The 24,369-nt window shown below is 35.5% G+C and overlaps 1 protein-coding gene across 1 annotated transcript in view; it reads left to right on the top strand.

Annotated features, from left to right (window-relative positions):
• The window catches only part of UHRF2 (ubiquitin like with PHD and ring finger domains 2), a 70,054-nt gene that overhangs the window by 8,788 nt on the left and 36,897 nt on the right, over positions 1-24,369 (top strand). The window contains exon 3 of the mRNA XM_033122865.1: positions 7,185-7,444. Within this exon, the coding sequence (XP_032978756.1) occupies positions 7,185-7,444 (260 nt within the window). The remainder of the gene's footprint in view (positions 1-7,184; positions 7,445-24,369) is intronic.

Here is a 24,369-nt window from a genome sequence, read left to right as displayed (position 1 = left end):
AAATGTTAATATTGAAAACCCACTGGGCATACTGTTGTCTGCATCACCCGTTTATTGATTTCATCCCTCTTTCATTTACCAGTGCTTTCTAAGTTGATACTTTTTCACATTGTTACTTTTTAAATAAACTTGTTACGTATTTTCAAACAGTTTTAGATTTATAGCATAATTTGGAAGATACTATAGAGTTTGCATGTACACTATCCTACACCTGCCCTGTTATTAACATCTTACATTAGTATGATACATTTGTTACAATTAATAAGCAGTGTCGCCTTAGCTTTTATCTAATGTTCTCTTTCTGTTCAGAATCCCTTCTAGGATACCACATTACTTTTACATTAGTGTTATACTAAATAATTGTCACATCTCTTTGGCACCTCTGGGCTGTGACAGTTTCTCAGACTCATTGTTTTTGATGACCTTGACAATTTTGAGGTGTACTGGTCAGGTGTTTTGTAAAATGTCCGGTTAGGATTCATTTGTTTTCCTCATCATTAGACTGGATTTATGTATTTTGGGGAGGAAGATTACAGAGGTAAAATTCAGTTTTCATCATATATCTAGGGGCACATACTATCAACATTCTATTTGCTAATTATAACAGGTTTTACATCAATAGTAACTTATCACTGTTGATGTGAAGCATAGTCACCTGGCTGAGGTAGTGTTTGTCAGGTTTCTTCACTGCGAAGTTACTCCCCCTTACCCCCTAGACCCTTTCCCATACTGTATTCTTTGAGATGAAGAGCCAATTTGCAGCCCACACTTGAGTGGGGAGTTAAGTACTTCAGCCCACACTTGAGTGGGGAGTTAAGTACTTCACTTTCCTGAGGTCCGATTGTCTACAAAAATTATTGGGAATTCTCGTACGTCGGAGACTTCTGTCTCTTCTACATTTATTTTCATCAGTATGGATATTTTTTCTCCTGTGTCCCTTCGACGTAACCCTCATTATTGTGAGGTTTATTGTTGTTTGTTTTTTGTTAAAGCACTTTCTTTCTAGCACTAGAAGGAGCTCCAGGCTCATCGTGTATATTTCCTGCTCCAGTTCTGGAATCAACCATTTCTCCAAGGAGCCTTGGTTCCTTTAATTGGAGAATGGTGTTAGAAACCAAGCTGGACTCTAGGTGTGTTCCTTGCTACTGGAGTGTCATTGCTTTTAGGTCCCTCAGCTGACAGAGCGAGGAAATATATACATGTACTGACTCCTGTATATCTGTATGTCCATAAGTATTTATGTAACCATCTGCATTTATATTAATCTTACATTGTTTTTAACTTTTTGGTTAAGGGCAACAGTTTAGAAGCTGCTACTTTTGACTTGATTTGAACAGTAAAGGTATGAATTTGTTTTCGTGGGAAGGTCAATTTATGTATCTGCGGGTCTGAGCTTCATTAAGGTTAAACAGTTCTGGTCAGTTTACATTCTTTCTGTTTAGCACAGGTCCTGCCACAGAAACTGAGCATCCTGAGAAACTACTTCCCTCACCACAACTTTGCTTTTCATTTTCAGTGTTAGTGCTTTGGCTGTCAACTCCTTCTAGTACCTAACTTTTGTCTTTTTCAAATCTCATACATTTCATATTAATAAGTAGCATAGATGTTCAGGACTTCAGTGATGTCATCAGACTTGGTTTCAAATTCCAATTCAGCTGATTCTGAGATGTACAAATTTGGCATTGTCTGTCTTCATTTAGAAACAGATTTGGAACCTGGCCCTCAAATTCTCCAAAGGCTACAGTTTTTGTAAAGTAACATGTTTAATCAAAGGTGCATTTAACCTTAAGGCTGAAGTGTCTAACACAGATTTATTTCCTATTTTGATGAAGTTCAGTAATTGTCATAGTTATTTGAAATTTTGACTGGTAACTTATTTTCATATAGAAGTGCTTATTTCTGGATAATTTATTCATTGAATGAATATTTGACTCTCTAGTATATGTTTGTACTAGATACTAGAATTAGGGGTAAGCAAATGATATTGCCCACTGCCTTCATGGAATATTATTAGATATTCTTTTTGGCTAACCTGAAAACGCTTAGAAGCTGCTACTTTTTGTTTTCTTTTTTGTTACTTTAAAAATTTTTTTTTAAATCTAGAAGCTGCTATTTTTTAATTGATTTGTTTTGAATTTGCTTTGAATTCTGCCTGTTTTCCTTAGTGCAAGTCTTTAATAGGAAGTATATCAAAATTCCATTAAGTTGTTTCTGGAACACTTAAAAAATGGGAGGATTTTTGTTTTTGTTTTTTGCCTTTATCTTGAATTCTTACGTATGTCACTTTTTGTAAAGATTTTCCTTTTAGACAGAGCTTTCTATAATTAAAATTTCTTTATGGATGAGCAAACAAATTTTGGGGCTTTTCCTCTCTTTTGCATAAAATTTTCTTTGGATCTCATAAGCAGATACAAAAAGTAAAATTTTAAATTAGCTTACTCAGAACTGACCTAGGTATTTAAACTTAATACATTAAAATGAAAGTGTAATCTGAAGTTATACAGTATCCTTCCTTTGCCAAATTTGATAACTTTTAGCAACATTTAGTCAGTTTCAGATATCTTTTCATATGTCGTAAGGAACCAAATATCACTACCACATTTGGAGAGCCTGTTGAAGATTGTGCAGATGTTTTCCCATTGTATAACACAAATTGAACCAGTAAAATAAATTACTCTAGGAAGTAATTTATTTTCTGAAACAAGGTGGACTTTTGAAACCTGAATTTATTTTAATTCTTGTTTTTGGATATGGAGTTTTGTGTGACTCATGTAAGATCCTACTTTGAAATGACTAGCATCCTGGCCTAAGTAATACCTGTTTAGAATGATGATAGTAACCTTTAGGGTCTGGCTCTGTGTGTGGCGCAGTTAAACTTACATCTTTTCTTATTGTAGGAGATAAAGGAAAGATGAAAATAATGATTACAAAGTAAAAAATCATGGATATTTTAGTAATTCCTGTCTTTTGTCTACAGTACAACTCTGATATTTAACCTTTTTGATTACAAAACTTAATAGAAAATACAAAAAAGAATAGAGCTTAAAGAAATATTATGAAGTCAATATCTGTAAATACCAGCCAAATTGAGACAATAAAGCAGTACCCCCGGGAACTTACCATGTGCTCTCTCTTAATTATAATGATTATAACTCCCTTCTCCCTAGTTATACCTACCTACCCAAACTTCTGTGCTAATCATTTCTTTGTTTTCTATTAACTTTGTCCTATTACTACCCTTTAACAACCTCTTAAGTACACTTTTAACCTGTGTGTACATCCCGGTTTTTCTTCTTTCTGAACTTCATGGAAATGGAACCATATTGCATTTTGATTTGTAATTCTCTGAAGAAAATGGTGTAAGGAGAGAATCATGTTCAGAGTTGGAGACACCTTTATCAGCTTAGCTCCTACTTTCAGCTGTGTTATCTCCTGAGGGCAAGTGTATTTCACTTCTGAGCTTCATTGGAAAATGAGAGTGACTTTGTATTGTAATTTTTAAAGGAGGTAATGTACATAACAGTAAACTGCTAATAGTTTACTATGCAGAGTATGGTAATGAGACCATACTCTGAGTTTTAATGAGTCTTAGCATTGAACTTATTGATACTTAATGGAAGGAGACAATTATTTTATGTGTGTCTACTACATGCTAGCTAGGTTGACACTTCATAAGGATTTTGTCACCTGATCTCTTAATACACGACAAAGTATGTTGTTTTATAAAGAAGCTGAGGCTAGGACAGGTTAAGTAACTCATTCAAGTTCACACCTAGTAGGTGATAGGCAAGGACGTAAACCTGGACGTAAACATCTGCAGAGCTGGTGTGTTTCCCACATAGTATATGAAGTGTTTAGAAGCATACCCGGCATGTAGTGCATCCACAAATATCTGCTGTTGGTATTGTTTTATTTTTAATGATTTCTCCTTGCATTCCATACTTCAGGGTTTTTATAGATATGTATATGTATATATATACTGAGGGTGCCAAAAAAATGTATACACATGATTTGTATTCGTCTTGTTATTGGTACATGTTGAATATTACAATTTTAATACAGTTTTTTCCTTTCTTAAAATGTGTATACATTTTTTTGGCGCCTTCGCTGTATATGTCAAATACTTGGACATGGAAGACTCCTTAAATGTGGCTATATTGTGACATGAATAAATCCAGCTTTTAAGCTTAGATTTATGTGATTGGGTTTTTTATTTCAACTTACGAATTTTCAGTTTAAACACCCTTCCGCATTAAGCATGTTTTTTTCTCTTTTATGATGTTTTGTCATCTTTGGGGTGGTGGGGCTTGCTGCCTGAGGATAGACTCCCTCTTTCAGGGGTAGCTAGGAAGAGACAATAAACAACTTGTTAGTGAGCCTGCCTTTTATATACAAACCAACCAATCCGGAGTCCACAACCCCAGCCAACTCATTCATCTAATTTACATACCACCCAGTATTCCTATGCTCTAACCTCCCAGGGTCAGGTACCAGAAGACTAGAGACCACCCTTAGAGCCCGGAGCCTGCCACTGTTATTCAGATTAGCCAAATGGAAACTGCTTCCCTTGCCCTGCCTTGCCTTTTACGTGGAAAACGCAATAGTCTCTGGGCCGTGCTTTCCCCTTACTTCTTCTGAGTTCTGACCAAACCTGATGCTTCCCCCTTTTGGTCCTGCATGGAGTGCCCCCTTCTCTTGGGAAATGTAAGTAATTCTTCATGTGACATTAGCCTCTCTATGTTGTCAGTCACCTCCATAAATGAAAGTCTGTGGGTGCAGTGAGACACTCCCCCCGCCATCCCCCAACACACATATTCTATTTTCCTCTTGCCATCCTGTGCTTTTTTTATTGCTCTCTTATGACTAATTTTCAGTTCCTTTTTTTTTTTTTAAATAGACTTTACTTTTTAGAACAGTTCTAGGTTCACAGCAAAATTGAGTACCCGTACACATGCATAGCCTCCCTCACTAGCCTCATCCCCACCAGGGGGTACATTTGTTAGACTTGAGGTACCTACGTAGACACAGCGTCACCCAAAGTCCATCGTTTACATTAGGGTTCACTCTTGGTGGTGTACGTTCTGTGGCTTAGGGCATATTTTTCAGTTCTTAATTTCAGAAGTGTCCTCTGTTTTCATATTAATCATACAAGTTTAAGAACCATCTTCAAAACCCAGGCTATACAAAAGAGCTTTAACCTCTTACATGCAGTTTGACCCATTCAAATTTTGCCTAACTTAGTATGTATATGTAATGTGCAGAAACTTTACTTTTGAATTTAAAAACTTTTTTCCCACAGTTTATGTGCTTTATCATGAGTGGTTAATTATATGTAATAGGAAAATTTGTACTTTATAACTTGTTTCCAGTTATACATCTAGGGTTAATCAAAGAATGCCATACGTTTATGAGCTAGTAAGTTCTCTTTTATGTGTGATGTTTAAGCAATGGCAGTATTTTTAGACTGACTTAGGTTTCTGTTAACTCTAATTGTATTGCCAAATACTAAGGTATTCAGACACTAGATCTGCTTGCTGGTTTCTTATATGCAAATTAAGTATTTCATTTGCACCTCTTACTGTTCCATAATAAGGTTTATATTGCTAAATGTATTTTTGCTGTTACGGTTTTAGTATCAACTATATACTCTATTCTCTACTAGAATAAATTTGTTGTGCTATATAAAACCTCTTACATTTTGATTTGCTGTGAAAGAGTAGTAGCCTCAGTTTATTCTCCGAAGTATGATAGACCTTAATTAATACTGATTGCTTTTGGTTTTAGCTATTATGCCTCTAGGACACACGAAGTCTCCAAACTTGTCAATGATTATTATGGAAGAGCCCCGTGTCCATTTAATAGACAGAGTTAATTTGTGAAATGTACGAGTATACCATGTTCCATCTCTGATTCTTTGTTATGTCTAGCCTTGTTGGCCCTTAGTTCTTTTCCTTTTCACATAGACTCTTCATTCTTATGTTACATTGAACCTTTCATGTCTTTCAAGATGTTTCATTGCTATAATGTTCATTACATATAGCTCCTTTGGTAGAATATCATACCTCTTCTGATACTGATAGTTAATTTTTGGTTTTGTCTGTATTCCCTCTACCTTTATTAGCTTGGTGGTCTGAAACCTTTTTATGTTTTTGATACCTTATTTCTAAGTTTGTTCACTTAGCCTTTGAAGAGCCTATTTAACTATCTTGTCATCTTGTTACCAAGCTTCATGATATAGTGGCAAGAACATAAACTTCGAGGTCAAGATGTCTTCAAATTCTGGCTTTACATTTCATTAGCTTTCACTTGGAGCAAGTTAACTTGTCAGCCTTTGTTTCCTTATAAAATAGGAATTATTAATTATTAAGGTTGTTAAGAGTTAAGTAAAGGAACCTTGTCTAAGTAAAGGTCTTGACCTTTAGACTAATTTCCTCAGATTTTTTTAGGAGAGGATTTTTTTTTTTTTTTTAAATAAACCAGCTTCTATGTTATAACTCTTGGTACACTCTGTTTTCCTTTTGTTAAATTGCACGGTTTAGTTCTGGATCATCCACTAGACTGGACTACATCTGTTTTGCATCTTATAGCTCTGTTCTTTTTATAGTTCACCTTTGTTCTTTGAGGTACTTAATAATGCATTTGCTAGTGAGTTACTAATTGGTGGTAGAACTTACCCCATTTTGTATAGATGGGTTCACTAGATTCTTCCCTTTGTATGTTTGCATAATTCCTTTATTTTTGCGTTTTCTTTTTAATGCTTTACTGTTTTCTGGTTGGACTGATTGTGTAAATTCTCTTTAGGATTCTGAAGAAATTAATGGAACAAATTAATAACAGTCATAACACTTTAAAGTCCTGGCTTTTTGTTAGTGACCTTATTGAACGACTTGCAAGAACACTCTTAAGTACATAAGAATTATATTTTTATAAGTCTAATGTAGATATGGGAGCACTTACACCTCTTTCACTAGAGTAAATTTTGAGGAAAGTTAATTTTCATACTAGTAAATAACAGGTTTGACGGTACAATTCAAATAGAATAGTTTTGATGTAATCTTTGAAATTAAGCGTGAGTGGCTGTAAATATTGTTAACCACAACCATAAAGATAACTTGAGTTGTAGTGAGGTTTTTGAAGCAATAGATGAAATTAAGCTTCATTAACTAATTTTCAACTTTTTTTAGGTAAATGAATTGGTGGATGCCAGAGATGTCGGCCTTGGTGCTTGGTTTGAAGCACGTATACATAGTGTTACTAGAGCTTCTGATGGACATTCACGTGGCAAAACTCCACTGAAGAACGGCAGTTCTTGTAAAAGGACTAATGGAAATGTAAATCATAATTCCAAAGAGAACACAAATAAATTGGACAATGTACCCTCTACATCTAATTCAGATTCTGTTGCTGCTGATGAAGACGTTATTTATCATATCGAGTATGATGAGTAAGTGCTCGTGCTATTGAGGACTTCGTTCGTGTGTGTGTTTGTTAGAAGCAAAGCCTTCTATTTCAAGAGTGTTTTCAAATACTAGTCTTTCTGAAGAAATCGTTTAGGGGTCTGTTCAGTCTATTACCATTTATTTGTTTGTTTCGTTTGTTTGTTTAGCAGTTGTAATATGATAAGGGTTCCTTAACGCTCAGTCATCTCTGGCTTCTAAGTGGTTTGTTGTATTAAGAACTTGATTCTAATACTGAATTATCATTTTCTTTACCTGTTTTCAAAATCTCACTATACAAGTTACTATTGGGGCAGACTTAGTATTTACTCAACACACTAAATGAACCTTAGTTCTCACTCAAGTGATACTTCAATATGAATGAAAAATATGCTGCCAAAACTTTACTGAGTGGAAGAATTCAAGATCCTAAAGTGGTTATGGGTTGGTTTTTTTAATCCTACTACAAAGTGGTATAAAACATTTTGGTGTCAACCTAGATTTTCAGGATGCTTGGAAAGGGTCAAAAGTAGATGCCTTTAATCTTTACTTTTTTGATACTTCTTAAATTGTTGTGACTAACTTGCACCATCCTGGTTTGTAGAACCAACAATTAGAATGAGTGTTAAGATCTGGGATTGGCCATGACTGACGCTGGTGTTAAATCGATGTGTTGATAATAATCAGTGTCTGGGTTTCTTAACGCCATGGCAAAGAGGCAAGATACTGTAGTAGGGGGGCCTTTCGCTATCTGTATATCTGCTGTCAGCAATTAGAATTCTTGATTTACTTTGAGTTTTATTTCTCGGAGAATGGAAGAAACAACTAGGAAAACTGCTACCTGGGACCTGATTTTATACTGGTCAATAAAGGAGTTATTGTTTGGCAAAAAATATTGTACGTGGCACAGCATAGAAATAGGGTATGAAGCTTTAAACACAAAATGAACTAAGGTTTATTCAATTTTTACAGTTTTAGGGGCTGTTAGTTTGGGAGTAAAACCTTCCAAGGGATAGGCCTGATATAATATTAGAGCACAAATCACAGTTCCTTAGTGTTTGACTTTTTTTTTTTTTGATAGAAGAGAAATTTGTCTTGATTAGAATGAATGTTAGTAAATCCAACATGCGTGAGAAGACTAAAATTATCTTTCCTAAATAATTTTACATGACCGAATTAAGTATTTCAGTGCTAGCAACTTAAAGATATGAAACCTGAACTTTCTTTGAGAAATAAAAGGTAGCAGAAGCTTAGTGGTAGAGAAATGTCATTCACATCTTTTAAAAGAGAAAAGGACTATATAAAATTGAGTAGAAGATAAATAGATGAGCTTCTAGATAAGAGTACCAAATAACAAAAGACTAGTGTAAGCACCCAGTATGGATGTGGTAACAAATCCTATTAAAGTTTAATTCTTCATGGTAATTAGAAAAGTAAGTTTAAAACTATGATAAAGTACTTGTTGATTTCAGTAAGTTACTAAACAAGCTCTTACTTGGATGGATGATGCATTGGAGAGAGCTTTTGGAGTGTATGGCTTACGCAGTAGAAATGGAAATTTTTGAGTAGTCAGTTCCAAGTCAGTAGAATGTGGCGATCAAAGAGCTATATCGTAAGGATGTTTTCTAGAAGTAAGATATCTAGAACAAGGCCAGGTGGTGCTGCTGTTGTACTGGGCTGGTTCCCTACTTAGAATATTGTTTTCCATCCCCTGTGCTTTAAGAACAATACCAGCATTACCTGGCCCGTCTTCAGAGTAGAACCCAAAATGTAAAATCATCAAGAGTAGCTGAAGGAACTAGATATTTAGCTTGAAAAGACTTGGATCATGCTAGCTTTCATATTTTAAAGCTCTGTCTAGAAGGAAGTTCTGTAAAACATAGAAGTTTCAGGACAATGTAAACTTCTTACCAGCCACATCTCTGAAGATAGAGAAAGGTCTGCCCTGAAAAGTAGCCAATAAACAAGCATTGGCCATCTTCAACCCTAGACTGGGAAAATCAGTAGAAACGTTACATTGCAAAGAGAATTTATGAAGTTAGACTGATTGGATTAGATGGCCTCTAACTTCTGTACAACTTTTACTTCCAAGACAGTATTTCTCAGGTAACGTTTTTGTACTTTAGCTTAGTAAATAAGCTTTAAGTATTTATAGGCTATATCCCATGTCATTTATGACACTGATTAAGTAGTATTATTTTCCTCAATAAAATAACTTCATTTTTCTCCTACCTAGAGTAAATTGAAAGTAATCTTTGAAAATAAAATGAAAGTAAATTGAAAATTAATCTGCTTCATTAATAATCATATCTCCAAACCTCTGAGTATAACAGTGCAATTTGAGCAAGCTGTCATTTAGCCAAGGCAGGGAGGTGTCATACATGGGACCCCAGGGAACCTGCGTGAAGAATTCTTTTGGGATATTCAGTGTTTGTTAGTTTAAAATGGCACTAGTTAAAAGCTATTTTTATAGTGACCTTACACATCTAACAGGCTAGATGAATTCTCAGTCATTGAAATGAACTTTGTTAAAACAATTGCTGGTTCAGAACAAGAAATAGTTACATAGGCTTGCATGTTCAATCCCCTCTAGCCAGAGCAGTTAAAAACATACTTTCTCATCTCTGAGGAATGATAGGTATTACAGATTTATAGTACGTAATAGGTAGAGGGGTTTCTTAACCTCCGGAAGGCCAAATAAGATCCAGTAGTGGACATCATTTATTTCCTAATGTTTCTTTGTTTTTCCTCAGAATTACAGATACAAACATTGTAAGTTCATAAAAAGCAGATTATATTAACAGATTGGTTTGAAATGTTTCAAAGTTGAATTTTACTGTTTGTAAGGGTCCCTTTTCTGTAGATTCTTAATGAACATAGACTAAATTGTTGAGGGCATCTTGTGAAGATTTTGTAGTTTGTCAGTCATAAGGCCTAGGTTAGGCTTGTCAGCTTTGATTCACATCTTATGCAAATAGTATAAAACAAACATGGAGTTAACATCAAAGTGCCTGGTACAAAGTAGATATTTGTGGTGTTTTCTTCCTGATTGCTATGCTGTACTACTCATCTGTTGTCACCTTGGTCTTAGCAAAGGTCTTGTATTTTTAGAACTTAGCCAGCCTAGTAAGTGCTTGGGGAGAAAGAGTTGGCAGTAGGAATATTAAATTTAGACTTCAGAGATTTAGTTTCTAAACGATTTTTAAATACTCCTTAAGGTTTTTAAAAGCACCCTGTTAGCAAGCATACACAACTTGGATGTGAGAGCTGCGTTTTTTTCCTCAAAGTCATCATTACAGGGGGGAGACTATGCGTGGTCGAAACCTCTATTTTAAGTGGTATTTTGGACAGAAAAAAAAAGGGAAAGGGGATTCAGCAACGAGCAAATGTCAGGGTAATACAGGCAATTATAAATCATGCAGTGGTTAAGTGGTAAAGAAATAAAGGGAGGGAACATTGAATTTTACCTTATAGTAAGCTTGTACTGTATACTTCATAGCTTTCTACAAGTTGTGTTTATTCCCATAAATTATCCTCTCTGCAGGTAAGGTACTTAGAGTTTAAAATTTTGAGGGCCTTGAACATCTCAATTCACAAAGCTGTGACTGATCTTGTAGAGACCCTGAACCATTGTGACGAAGACACATGATGTTAACTGAAGGAAGTGTAGTAGACTTGGAAAAGGACAATCATTTTCTTCGTATTTCTAGTAGGCTAATATGTCTGAGGCATAGCTTACAGCGGTTTAGATTTGTGTGTCAAACTCTGAGCTAACGTTTTATATGGATGCTCATGTAATCTTTAGCATGAATATAATGTTAGTTACATTAACTACCATATGAAGAGACCAAGACTTAATTATCTTTAAGTTGTGAAAGGTCACACCTATTACATGATCTGACTCCAGAGTGTATAGTCTGGCAATAATATGCAATATTGCCGCTCAGCCTAAACATGGTATATGTGGAATTGGTACACTTACACTTACACTTCTATTGCCTTCAATGGTCGACCATTTTGTATGACTTCTAAAGACTTGTTTTAGACTTTGGGATTTAAAGGAGGCAACAAACATACAACTTCTGTTGAATTAAACCCTAGTTACCCTGTATCCCTGAAAATAAGACCTAGCCGGACCATCAGCTCTAATGTGTCTTATTTTATAAGACCCCGTCTTATAGTAAAATTAGATGGGGTCTTATATTAATTTTTGCTCCAAATGATGCATTAGAGCTGATTGTCCGGCTAGGTCTTATTTTCAGGGAAACACTGTATGTAAGCAACTGCAGCCTCCCTATTGAACTTAATCTTTAGTTATCACTTTGGCTGCTTTATCAGCAGATAAAGGCTAAAATCCTTTTGTCCTAAGAAACATCTTAGTGGATTTGGTTTAGATTCATTTTAATTAACTAGGCTAGTGTTTCTCAACCCTAGCTACACATTACTTGTCCAGGAAGCTTTAAAAAAATACCGGTGCCTGGGACCTACCCCAAGAACTTCTCGTGTGATTGGTCTGAGGGACCTCCAGGCATTGGTGTTTTCAAAAGTTTCCCTGCGCTTCTAATATGCAGCCATGGCTGAGAACTACTAACTCAGACCAGTGGTGCTCAAGTGTAGTCTTTGGCCAGGAATATCAACATCAGCATCACTTACTAGAAATGCAAGTTCTCGGGCTCACTCCAGACATAATGAATTCAATCTTTGGGGTGGCCCAGAAATCTGTGTTTTAATCAGTCATCGGGGTGATTGTGACACACACTCGAGTTTGAGAACCACTCATTGATAGATTGCTTTTGGCCCAGCCTTATCAATTGTTATCAGGTACCTGCTACTAAGAGCAACAGGGGAAAAGGGGTTGATAATGACAGTTTAACTAAATATAGTAAATATATTTTATTAAAGGCCAAAGACCTGATGAATCTGAGTGTTCATCCTTATTTTACTGCATGTCTATGGGTTTATGGCTTGCTGACTTTTTCCATTTTGTTTCCCTGTAGACAAAATTATTAGAATTAAGTCTTTCTAAAAGAAATTATATTTCATTCAAGCTAAATGATCTGTATGTAACTTTAAATGAGGGACTATTTTCCACTATGTAGTTTTTAATCTGTATTAACTTTGCATAGAAAGCAATGACCATAATGTGTTTGTGCGGAATTTATCTATTATGATCTGTTGGTAAAATTCTTGAATGGGAGAAAATACTCTGTAATAGTTGAAGTTTTGTTCTGAGATCTAGTCCTGGTTTTCCTATTTAATTAGGCTCTTGAGTATACCAGTCAGTCATTGTAAGGCAAGCTTTCTGAACTTGACCTAGTGTGGAACAAGATCTCAAAATCTCCCGATACCTTCTTGTTTCTAAGGATTCAACATGTACCTTTATAGTATTACAGGTCAGTTAAAAAAGTGAATTTGGAAATACTATTCTTGTTAGTGATTTGCTTTCTGTAATTACTTTATTAAATTTAGTGGTTTAATTTAGAGATCTTGATTTATAAATTTTAGCTGATTTCTATAAAGAGAAAAAGCAAGTTAGGAAACACCTAGTAGTCTGAACAAGGAGTATATATTTAAAGAAGGAAAATGCTTATGTAACTTATTTTATTTCTCAATCCTATCTTAAGAATGAATAATTGTAGCTAAGCAAAATTGAAATCTTTAAACATGAGTAAATGATTGCTAAGAGTTTTCATAATGACACAAAAATTGCTGTATGATCTTCCATGCTCTATAGTGTTCACATTAAAATAGAATTGTCAGTTTACCTCAGAAACAAAAATTCTTTTGTTTTGACTTTTTAGTAAATTATTCCCAAGTATCCTTTTAAAGTATAGTAGCTTAAGCCAGTAATTCTCTTATTAAAATAACACTGTGTACCAGGTATTGTACAAGTACCTTACCTAAATTACCTCATGTAATCCTCATTAAAAACTCAGTGAAATAGATACTTTTTATGTGTGAAGTAAGAATAACTGGAATTTAGAGAGATTAAGTAATTTGCTCAACGTTGGACAGCTAATAAGTGGTAGATCTGGATTCAGAAAAGCACATACTTGCAACCACTCTATCGTACTATCTCTCATTTAAGAGAAGCGTGCTTTTAAAATAAAATGTTAATATACAGCATATAGGATTGTTAACATAATTTAGAAATTTTCTGTAAATCTCTCCAGTTATGATGCTTTTGCAGAACTGATACCTTTAACCACAGGTTCTCTAACTGTCTTTAAACGCCTGTGTGCTTTTTTTTCTGTGGGGAGAAGCCATAGCTCATTAGTATTAGAAAGATTTTTAAACCAAATAGGTTAAACTGCTTTTAAAACAGTATCAAGGCTCTACCATGGTATTGAAATCAAATGGAAATGTCATAACATCACTTAGGATTTGGAGGATAACTTAGGCTGTAACTACAAGCTAATGTCTTAAGATAATGTCATTGCTCACAGCATCTTTTAAGATTTTTCAAGCTATTCTCAGCCTGTGATGCGTGCTATAGAGTAGCTTTAATTATGGCTACTGCAAATAGAAGTTAGGGAGCCGATTCTGAGTAAAATCAAGTGTTATTTTGAGCAGTTTTTCTATAAAATAACAAAACTGATTTTCTTGAAGATTGATACAGCGATCTATTGCTAAAGGAGTCCCAAAAATGTTTTGTGCAATATCAAAATGTAATGATTTTTAGGTTTAATGGTAGAATAGGAGTAGGAGATTTGTCTTTAATCAAGCCAAAGTGTCATGTTGATCTTGAGTACAGGGACCTGGAATGAAAGGTTTAGTTCCAGAACCCTGGTGCAGTGACCAGTTTGCTTCTTGGTTGTACTAACATACTTATCTACCAAAGACATATTTCCTCTAACTTTCTATCACTTGGCAGCGTTCTGAATGGATAACAATCAAAAGGAGGACGGAAGATGTTAGACAGGTCTGTGACCTTACCATTTCTCTCTTATTGTGTTATAAGATCACTTGGTACTTAGAAAAATGACTTTACAGGTAACAGTTGATTTCACCTTTTCAAATTTATACGTCATCTCTTTACATCAGTGTTTCTCAAAAAGATGGTCAGCAACACTCCAGATTCACCGAGGTAAGGTGTTTAAAATGCAGGTTCCTGAGGGACACCAAACTTCCTACATGGGATGGGTTTGAGGTAAGGCCCAGGAATCTGCTTTTCAAACAGGTACCCCAGGGGCCTATTAAGTATTCACAGCAGTGGTTCTCTTTCAGGCTGTATTGTTCGGGCATTAGAATCAGAATTTGGTTTGAATTCTAGGTCTTTAGTTTATTGGTAAGTTTTTTGTTTAGTTGGAATTCTTTCAGCCTTAATTTCTTCATCTGTAAATATCTGCCAGACTTAACGTTCTTTTTTCCTAATAATCTTGAAAAGTACCCAGTAATAATAGAATCAGACTTTCTGGTTTTCATTTATTTATTGATAAAGCCAGGTTATTTTGGTAAGTACTCTTAAATAATACAGATTTATCTTTGGCATAGGTATTTTTTAACCTAATATTGTTTTCACCATTATCAAAACAGTTATCCACCATTGTTAATGTGTTCTACAAATGAGATTTATTTCCATGTAATATGTAAAGTGTTACTGTAAGCAGTTTTAAGTAAGTTGTCTGTGAGTAAGCTTTACATTTAAGGTGTGAAACTTAGTGATGTTATCTATTAGATTAAGAAATGCTTTCTTTTTGCATGTGGTGTGTCATTAAAGATTTGCTAAACTAGAACATGCCTCCAGATGAATGGTGTCCTTATTTAAGTATATTAGTACCAGGAAGCCATGTTTTAAAAGAAGGTTTCAATTGATACTACTTGCTTAATACAGTTTTAGTCTTCTAAAATTATTAGCTTACAAGCCACCTAAGAAAATGTATGTAGTTTTACTATTTTATAATAAACCTATCTTTTTAAATAGTGCTTAATCAATTTCCATGAAATTTAATTCTCCAGACTTAATGTTTGTTTTGTCAGTTGAAAACAAAGTGAGTTTAGGCTAAGATGTTACATAGTTAAAGATAACCAAAAACCGCTCCTCTGAAGGATAGCTCTAAAAGACATCCAAAGAGTATTTGAAGCAATAAAAGTGTTACTGGGAAAACTTAAGATTAGGGATATGTAAGGATTATTTGATAATACAGACTTTATAACACCAAAGTGGTTTCTAAACTTAGGGATGCAAAGTAGCTAACTAGAATAATTTATCTTATACCTATATTAGAATAATACCTTGACTTCAGGTTCTAAGAACAAGAGGTCATGTAACACAAGAGAAAAAGGACCCTATTTTCATTCTTCTATAGGTATTGGCTTTGCTCTCAGCACAGTGTAGATAAAATTGGCCTTCGTACATTCCCACCTCTCTGTGCTTCAGGTCTTTGGGGATATCTTGAGACCTGTTTTAGAAGTTGTTCAGGCTTCCAACACTTCCAAAATATTTCATACAGTCTCCTGCACAGTTTTCTTCAGTGCAAATGCTGAGAGAAATCAGCTGCTTGGACCAGCATGCACTGGTTATCTTCAACCATACATTAAACCTCACGGGAGGGGGGAAATGCTGTGTTGGGAATTCCCTATATTTGAAAAGACTTTCTCTTGAGTACTGTTATGATTAGCAGTTCAGCTGACTACACGTTTTTCATTTTTAAGAACACCAAGAACATTAAAAAGCTTTTTTCTTATTCTGCATAGAATTCTGTGGTCCCATACATCTGGAACTGTCTAGATCAAGGTTTCTCAAGGAAGAAGAGGAGACACAGCAGAATCAAGGGGATCTTTTTGAAATACAGTGGTCACAGTTTATTATAGTTGATGAAGAGCTTTAGTTATTTAAAAGCAGACTGTTCTATTTAATGAGTTGGTTGTTTCCAAATATTTGTCGGCTTGGTATATTCTAAACACACTGAAGTTTGAACACAGGTGCTCCTCAATGAAAACTGGGTGTTTTACAGTGTAAGTACTGTGATAGAAATGTGCACACCTTCCATTTAGAGTGCCTAAAGCTCTGAGTGTACAAGATAGAAGAGATACTTCTGTATTCCTGAAGGAGAACAGGATACCAAGGATAAAGTCGTAGGAGATGAGGGGTTACCTGAGTGGAGGTTCGTATGGCTGGAGTGTAGGAGGTATACGGTGAGTAGTAAGATGAAACTAAAGGTGAACGAAGATTTCCAGTTAAACATGTCAGAATAAGTTGGATGTTTGTTTCCACTTTTTCTTAAACCCTCCTAGAAGACAGTAAAAGAATAAATGCATAAACTCCCAAGGACAAAAAAATGGGATAGAAATAAAAGACACAGAAGAGAAAACAACAAAATTTTGGAAGGTAAGAAACTAATGGGTAAATGACACCTAATTTAGCAGGCCAGAGAAAGCTGAAACCTAAGGATGGGAAGCCAACAACAAGCAAGTAAAATGGCATTGAATCTTTGGGAGGCTCAGGCCTTGGGCTCACCACGTGCCTTGGAGGTAGCACCTGGAATAAACCAGAACAAGAGGATTGGTTAATTTATATGAAAGAGCATTTAAACTACTCCCACCCTACTCAAGATTTAAACCAAGAAAGAGGAGGGAATAGTATTTGGGAACTAGGATTCAACATAGGATGTAATGAAAGGAGATCCCAGCATGACAGCTGTGAAACAGGTCTGGGCCTATAGAGCAAGCTGTTCAGGTTAGGATAGGACAGAGGTCTCTAAAAGAGATGTCATGAAGCCCAAAAGATGAGTTCCTGAAATGTCTGAACACAGAGAAGAGTTTTACAACTGTGGCAGAATGGAGATAATAATACTAGATATATAGAAAACTAAGCAAATAGGAACTAAAAAGCACTAAGTACTCTATGGAAAACAAAACTGTGGAAGAAGACAAAGCATACTTTATTATTTAGCTGTGAATATTTAGTCCACATGTAAAATATTTTGTGAAAAAAGACTGATTTTCACAAGCAGTTTGGTTTGTATAATGTGTTTAAGAGGAAGAAAAAGTTGGTCAATATAAGTGTATGGGTCTAGAGCCAGATGATCAGTTTGAATCATGCCTCTGCTTACAGCTGTCTAAACTCATTTTGCTTCTGTGCCTCATCTGTATAATAGGGATAGAATAGCAACTACCTCTACTTAGAGTTGTTGAACACTTAGAGCTGTGCCTTGTGTTAGCAATTATGAGGGAGACGAAGGTAGAGGCAAATGAACTGTACGGAGGGATGGGTAGAATAACAGTTGAAAGTAAAACGCAAAGTCTAAGTGTGCTCCTTAAAAATACGGCGGTAAATAAGAGAAATAGCTAAGCATTGAAAATGATTGCATCTAGGAAACGAGTCAGTGTAGCAGGCCGGGGCAGGAGGCTGCTTGTCCTCGTTATAAGCTTTGATTGTTAACTTTTTGAATTTTATACACATAACAGGAAAACTTCAAAAAGTAGAAAGAGCCTTTTGTTTGGGTTTTAACTTGGACTACAAAGCATTTTATTTTTGTAAAAATCTTTAAATTTATGCAGAGGACAGTATGGTGAACCCATCACCTAGCTTCAGCCACTGTGAACCCCTGGCCAATCTTGTTTAATCTATAGCAGCATCCCCAAGCACCTCCGGATTATTTTGAAGCCAGTCCCAAACCGTATACCATTTCAATCAGAAATGGCCTTAGGAGTTCTGGTGGGTACACTGCTCAGAACTCCCTTCAAGAACTTGCTTAGCAGCTGCAAGAAGTGAATGCAGTTCAGCTGACAACTTTTAGTTACAGCACTTTTGAGATCTGCCAGTGTTTGAGCCAAGGCCATACTCTCTTCCTGGCATCCCACCGTGCAGCCAGTGACTCGGTATGGCAGTTTACGTTCTAGGGCCTGGCGATTTCTGCCCAGTGTAGGACCCCTGTGGTACGTCTGCACCAAAGCTCACCAGTGGACTCACCAAGACTTGGTCAGACTTTGTCATGCTTTGTCATGCTTTTCATGCCCAATCCTCTCTTTCCTTTCAAAGTGACAGCATTATGGTCTAAGGGCTTTTGCTACAGAGTCCTGTGTTTTTCTCCCTGTCTTTCGTAGGCTCATCTTCATCTTGATATCTTCTCAGAGCGTTCAACTAACAAAAGATCTAAAAGGATCCTTCTTCAAGTGTAGAAAAGAGCTAACATGTCAGACCTGAAACTGCTATGTTTTAAAAGGTCTGTTTGTGTGGTTGACCTTTGGCTGGTGTTTGGGAATTCCTCTTTCAGGAGGATTTGCATCATTCCCTGACAAGAATGGCTCACTGTGCCTAAACTGTTTGTGTAAACAGTATGGTTTATGCTGAACACCTGCTTCTGGGAGTCTGGAATTTTGGTATGTGCTAGGCAGCGAGTGCTTATGTGACCAGCCCCTGATAAAAATCTTGGGTCTTCTTTACATCTGTAGTAGATAATATTTACATATGTTATAATTTGTTGCTGGAGGAATTAAGCATGTTTTGTGTGACTCCACTGGGAGGATTCTTTGAGTTTGCACCTAGTTTCCTCTGGACTTCATCTCGTGTGTCTTTTTCCTTTGCTGATTTTGCTTTGTATCCTGTCACTATAGTAAATTGTAGGCATTGGACCAACTACATGCTGTCCTGTGAAAATGAGTCCTGTAAGTTCTCCTGGCAAATCACTGAACCTGAGGATAGGCGTGGGGACACTAACACATTAAAAAAAAAAAAAATCTAACATGAAATTCATAATGATTCCTTAATATCAAATAGCCAGTTAATGTTCAGACTTTCTTAATTGTCTTTTTAAAAAACATACTTAGGTGGTTCAAGTAAGGATCAAAAACAAGATCCATCCATTACATTTAGTTGATAGGTTAAGTCGCAACCTACAGATTCCCCCTACTTTTTTTTTCCCCCTTGCTATTTATTTGTACAAGGCAAGTGACAGTTTATTCAGTTTTCTCATCGTCTGGACTTCACTGATTACATTCCTTTAATGGTATTAAAATGTTCCTCTGTTAATGTTAAGTTTCCTAAAAGCTTATATCTAGAGGTTTGATTGGATTCAGATTATATTATTTAATAAGACTAGTTAAGAGATAGTGTTTACTTACCAATTGTATGGCACTGGGAGGCACATACTGCCTACTTCTCTTTTGTGGTAAGATTTCAGGAGTTGTTGGACCAATCCATCTATTACGAAATTTGCTACCAGCTTTTAATGGTTTTAGCAGCCATTAATCTTTACGTAGGTCCACTGTTTTCATTAAGTGTTGCAAAAATTGTGATACATCATTGTCTTCATTGATTAACTATTATTCTTTCATAAATAACCAGTTGGTTCATATATGAAAAGTCAGATAAACGATTCATTCTTGAACTTTTTCGGTGTTCAAAGTGAATAAGTTCCCTAGCATCCTTCAGAGGTTGGCCAGTGAGATTTTTACTTTTAAATATCATTATGAACTGTTAGATTTTAACACTTGTAATCTAACTCAGAAATTGTCCCATCTCTGGCCTGTGAAAACTCCTTCAAGTTGAACATGACATAATGGTTTTTAAGAGCTGCTTTGCATTCAGGTGCAAAAGGATGTCCCAAGCTATTTTTTTGCTTCCTACCCACGTTTGGATTCAGCCATTTCTTCAAGGAGCCCTAGTACTTTTTAGTTAGAGACGCTACTTAGAGCACATAATCTGGGCTGCTCATTGATACTTGTTGGATCGTGTTTCTAGGTCTTCTCATTGGACACAGCTAGGAAATACTTAAATACACCATAGGTGTATGTTGTTATGTCCAATTAAATATGGAGTTAAAGGGTTATAATTTAATCTTCTATTTACTTTTTTTACCTTATCTTGAAAATCATGGTTCCTAATACCATTGATTTGCTTTATCCTACTCATGGTGGTTTTAGATGAGCAGTGCTAATATTGCAAACAATATGATTACTGAAAAGTGAGTTTTTTGTTTTGTTTACTTTATGTCCTAAGGAAGTAACTCCATTGGGAATATATAGTTAATTTAGTGTATTTTCAAGTCACTTGTAATATTTCCTGTCTCTATAGTTAAGCCATCAGGTGTGTACTTTTGTTTCATTTTGCTTTTAATTTTTTGGGATTTGTCACATTTTGTTAATTATGTTTTATAATTATATGAAACACTACATGATTCTATAGGTAAATCTCCATTCTACAGATAAATCTCCAAATCAAGGTACATTAAAAGAAACTCTGTCCATCCTGGTTCCTCCTACCCTATTTGTTAATAGTAACCATATTTATTAGTTTTGGTTTACCTTTCTGTTTCAAAATATAATGGTGTGTGTATAATTATATATATACTCACATATATTTGTATGTGTACATATGCAAGTGTATATGTACCGTATTTTGCTGTGTATAATGTGCACACTTTTACCCAAATTTGTTAGGGAAAAATAAGGGTGTGCATTCTACATGGGTAGTATTAATTCCATTTCCCTGAAAGTTTGGGCCAAAAACGTGGTGTGTATTACACATGGGAGTGCATTATATAGGGCAAAATACAGTATACTCAATATTTGTATTTCTGTACACATTAGGTAAAAAGCACACTGTAAATGTTTGCATATTGCTTTTTTTGAGTTAACGTATCTATCCATATATAGCATTCCATAGCAGATAAGCATATTCCTTTTTTATACAAGCATAATATTCCATTATATAATTGTATCATGTTATTTTAAGTGGTTTCCTGTTGTGGACATTTGGTTGTTTCTAGTTATATTACAGATAGTGCAGCTATGAACAGCCTTGTGTAGTGTCTTTTTATGGGGATTTTGTTATTAATATTGGGGTGGATTGCTAGAAGTGGAATTCCTGAATTAGAAGGTAAATATATACGCAATTTTTCTAGCTGTTGTCTAATTCCTCTCTACAAGGGTACAGTACCACTTTTAGTCCCATCAGTAATGTACGAGAATACCTGTTTCCCATAGCCTATGAACATACCATTATTGAACTTCACAAAATATTTTAGGTACATCTGTGGTGTAGAATCTTTGGCAAAAGTATGATACGTACTGTGAGGTATGATCCTAAAAAGTATTGGGCCTTAACAGTAAAATCAGAGAAATGCAAGTCTTCACTTAACGGGGTATAGTTACATTAAAGAAATGTTACAGGTATAGCATAAAAAGGACTTAGTAACTGGGTGGGGATATTATGAGGAATTGGGGATAACTCCTAAGTTTCTGGGACTATGCAAAGTTTCCTCTAGAGAATATTGAGCATCAGCAGATTATGGGATGGGGGAATTCCATCTTGGATACTTTGAATTTCAGGTCCTCTGAGATATCTGTGTTAGAAATGTAGTTGGACTTTAGTAAGTGTGGTTTATGTGCCCCTTCCATGTTTTACATAGCAATTGACTCAACATCTCTTTGGCTAGCATGAGAAAAATGTTTTATTTTCATGACTTATCATTTACAGAATTACTAAACACATATAGAGTATATGTACATATTCTCTACAATATAATTCTGAAATCTTGCTAAATATAATCGTACAATATAATTGTGTTCTAAAGTGCTAAAATTTTGTTCCAGGGAAAACAGAGCTTACATTCCCTTGCTCTGATGTATGGGATGATTTATTTTGCCTTATCTCCAATAAACATGATTTTATATGTAATTTTAAAACTTTTAAGTTTTCTACTTTGTTCAAAATATTTCCATTCTTGGTGTCTAATTTTGGCAAACGTAAGCAAATGTAGAATATTTTGCCGTTGAAATATGTTTTTTCACTGCATTAAGTATACAGAAATATATGATAATAGACATCAAAATATAATTTTCACGTTACAGTTGAGGAAGGAATCTCATCTAAAAGAATAGCTTTCTGTCCTATGTGGCCTTAAGAATATTGAGGCAGGAAACAAATTCACAACTTTAGAATTAGAAAAACCCTGAAAGATCTAGATTAAATTTTTTGTTGTATAGGTTATTTTCTGACAGACCAATGTAAAACAACATGAAAAGGACCTGTAAATTTAGGTTTGACCATTAAAAATGGAATTGAAATGGGAAAAGAGTAGAACCATAGACATGACTTTGTACTTGTCAGATTTTCTTTAGGTTTATTTCTGTGATAACAAAATATCAACAACTGGCATTTACTTACCAAGCCATCATCTACTGTTTTAAGCACTTTACAAGTCTACTCATTTTAGTTCACAGAACAACCATATGAGATACAGTTACTTACCATTAGGTACATTTTACATGTGAGAGACAGTCACAGAGAGGTTTAGTAACTTTCCCAAGGATACACAGTAAGTAGTAACAAGCTAAAAAGAGAATTTAAACCCAGGCAGGCTGAAAAATAGAACATGTTTTGAGTGAAGACACCAGGATGATAAGATTCAAAATCTTGTCATGTAAAATGTTTTTGTTTGGGAGAGAAGATTGAGGATGGCAGGGACACTTAGACGGTCAAGTATTAGGTCTTTCGTTTGAGACAGCGTATAAATTTCTTCATGGAAATGAAGAAACAAGTTTCTTTCTTCTTGCATTTCCATGAAGAAGTGCATAGGATGAGTTCCAAAGCTTGTTTTGATCCAGTATTAAGTGTCTTCTGTTCCCTATGTCAAAGCTATGTGAAGACAGAATGGCTTTTTTTTAGGGTTAAACCTGCCCCCTCACCATTTGCTGTCTGAGCAAAAGTCGTGGCGTGGTTATTTGAAAGGCTTATGGTAGAAGGGAATTAGGGCACTGAGAGGATAACGTGGACCCCTTGGCTAATCCTGAGATTTTCAATTAACTGAAAATTGAAGTGACTTGATTAATGAGTTAATTAACTAAAGATCCCACCAAGGATTCATATCCATTTATTCTAAATGAATTAGATTTCTGTGTGAGTTCTAGGCTTGCATACCATGTTTCCCCAAAAATAAGACCTATCCGGACCATCAGCTCTAATGCGTCTTTTGGAGCAAGAATTAATGTAAGGTCTTATTTTCGGGGAAACACGGTAGTTCTTGTTTGATTCGGAAGAACCAAGGCTAGTTGCTAGAGCTGTTTCCACCTTCAGGCCGACTTACATTTTGAGCAGGCCACTAAGTAGGTTAAGGGTTGGTGGTCTCTTCCCTTAGTTTCTATTACCTTGTTAATGCTGTCACACTGGGCTATGGTATTTCATTATTGTGTTCCGATAGCATAATAGGTTATCAAACTTGAGCATGCTTTAGGATTTCTGAGAGGATTTGTGAAGATAGATTGCCGGGCCTCATTCCCAGCGTTTCTGACTCAGTAGATCCAAAGTAGAGCCCATGAGTTTGCATTTCTAACATGTTCCCAGATGATGCTGCTTGCTGGTCTGGGGACCACACTTTGAGAACCTCTGCTGTGGTAGTTTAGCCTGCCCCAATAGATTGAGCTTTCCAAGAGCACAGACCAGATGTTACTCATTTCTTTGTCCTGCTAATACCAAGCAATACATAAAGGTGACAGGTCTTAATCTTATAAAAAACATTGTGGACTGTTACACTGCAGTCTTTTGTCTGCTGATACTAGAAATTAGGCCTAAAATTGGAAGCTTTAAGTTCAGGTCAGATGTAGGTTTAAGTTTACCTTTAGAAACACAAAATCAAGATTCTGCTAGAATTCTTTTACATGGTTCTACTTTCTGATAGATAAAAAATTCTGGAGTTTTTTTGTTTCTGTTTTTGTTTGCCGTTGCTGGCTACAAGTAAGAACTAGACTTTTATTTTTCTTCCTGGAAAAACTGAGTCTATTGAAACGTACTGGGTTCATGTTCTTAGTATTCATAAAGCAAATGGCAGCTGGAACTGGTTCCAAATTCAGGAAGAGCTTAGCATCTACTCCTATTAAAGAAATTCTTAATATTGTAATAACTATGTATAGTGCCAGGTGGGTACTAGACTAGTCAGGGGGGTCGCTTCGTAAATTATATAAATGTCTATAACCACTATGCTGTGCACCT

Source organism: Rhinolophus ferrumequinum, chromosome 12, assembly GCF_004115265.2.
Source record: "Rhinolophus ferrumequinum isolate MPI-CBG mRhiFer1 chromosome 12, mRhiFer1_v1.p, whole genome shotgun sequence".
NCBI classification, from domain to species: Eukaryota; Metazoa; Chordata; class Mammalia; order Chiroptera; family Rhinolophidae; genus Rhinolophus; species Rhinolophus ferrumequinum.
Note: the sequence above shows the minus strand (reverse complement) of the source record. Positions and strands in the feature narration are given on the sequence as shown.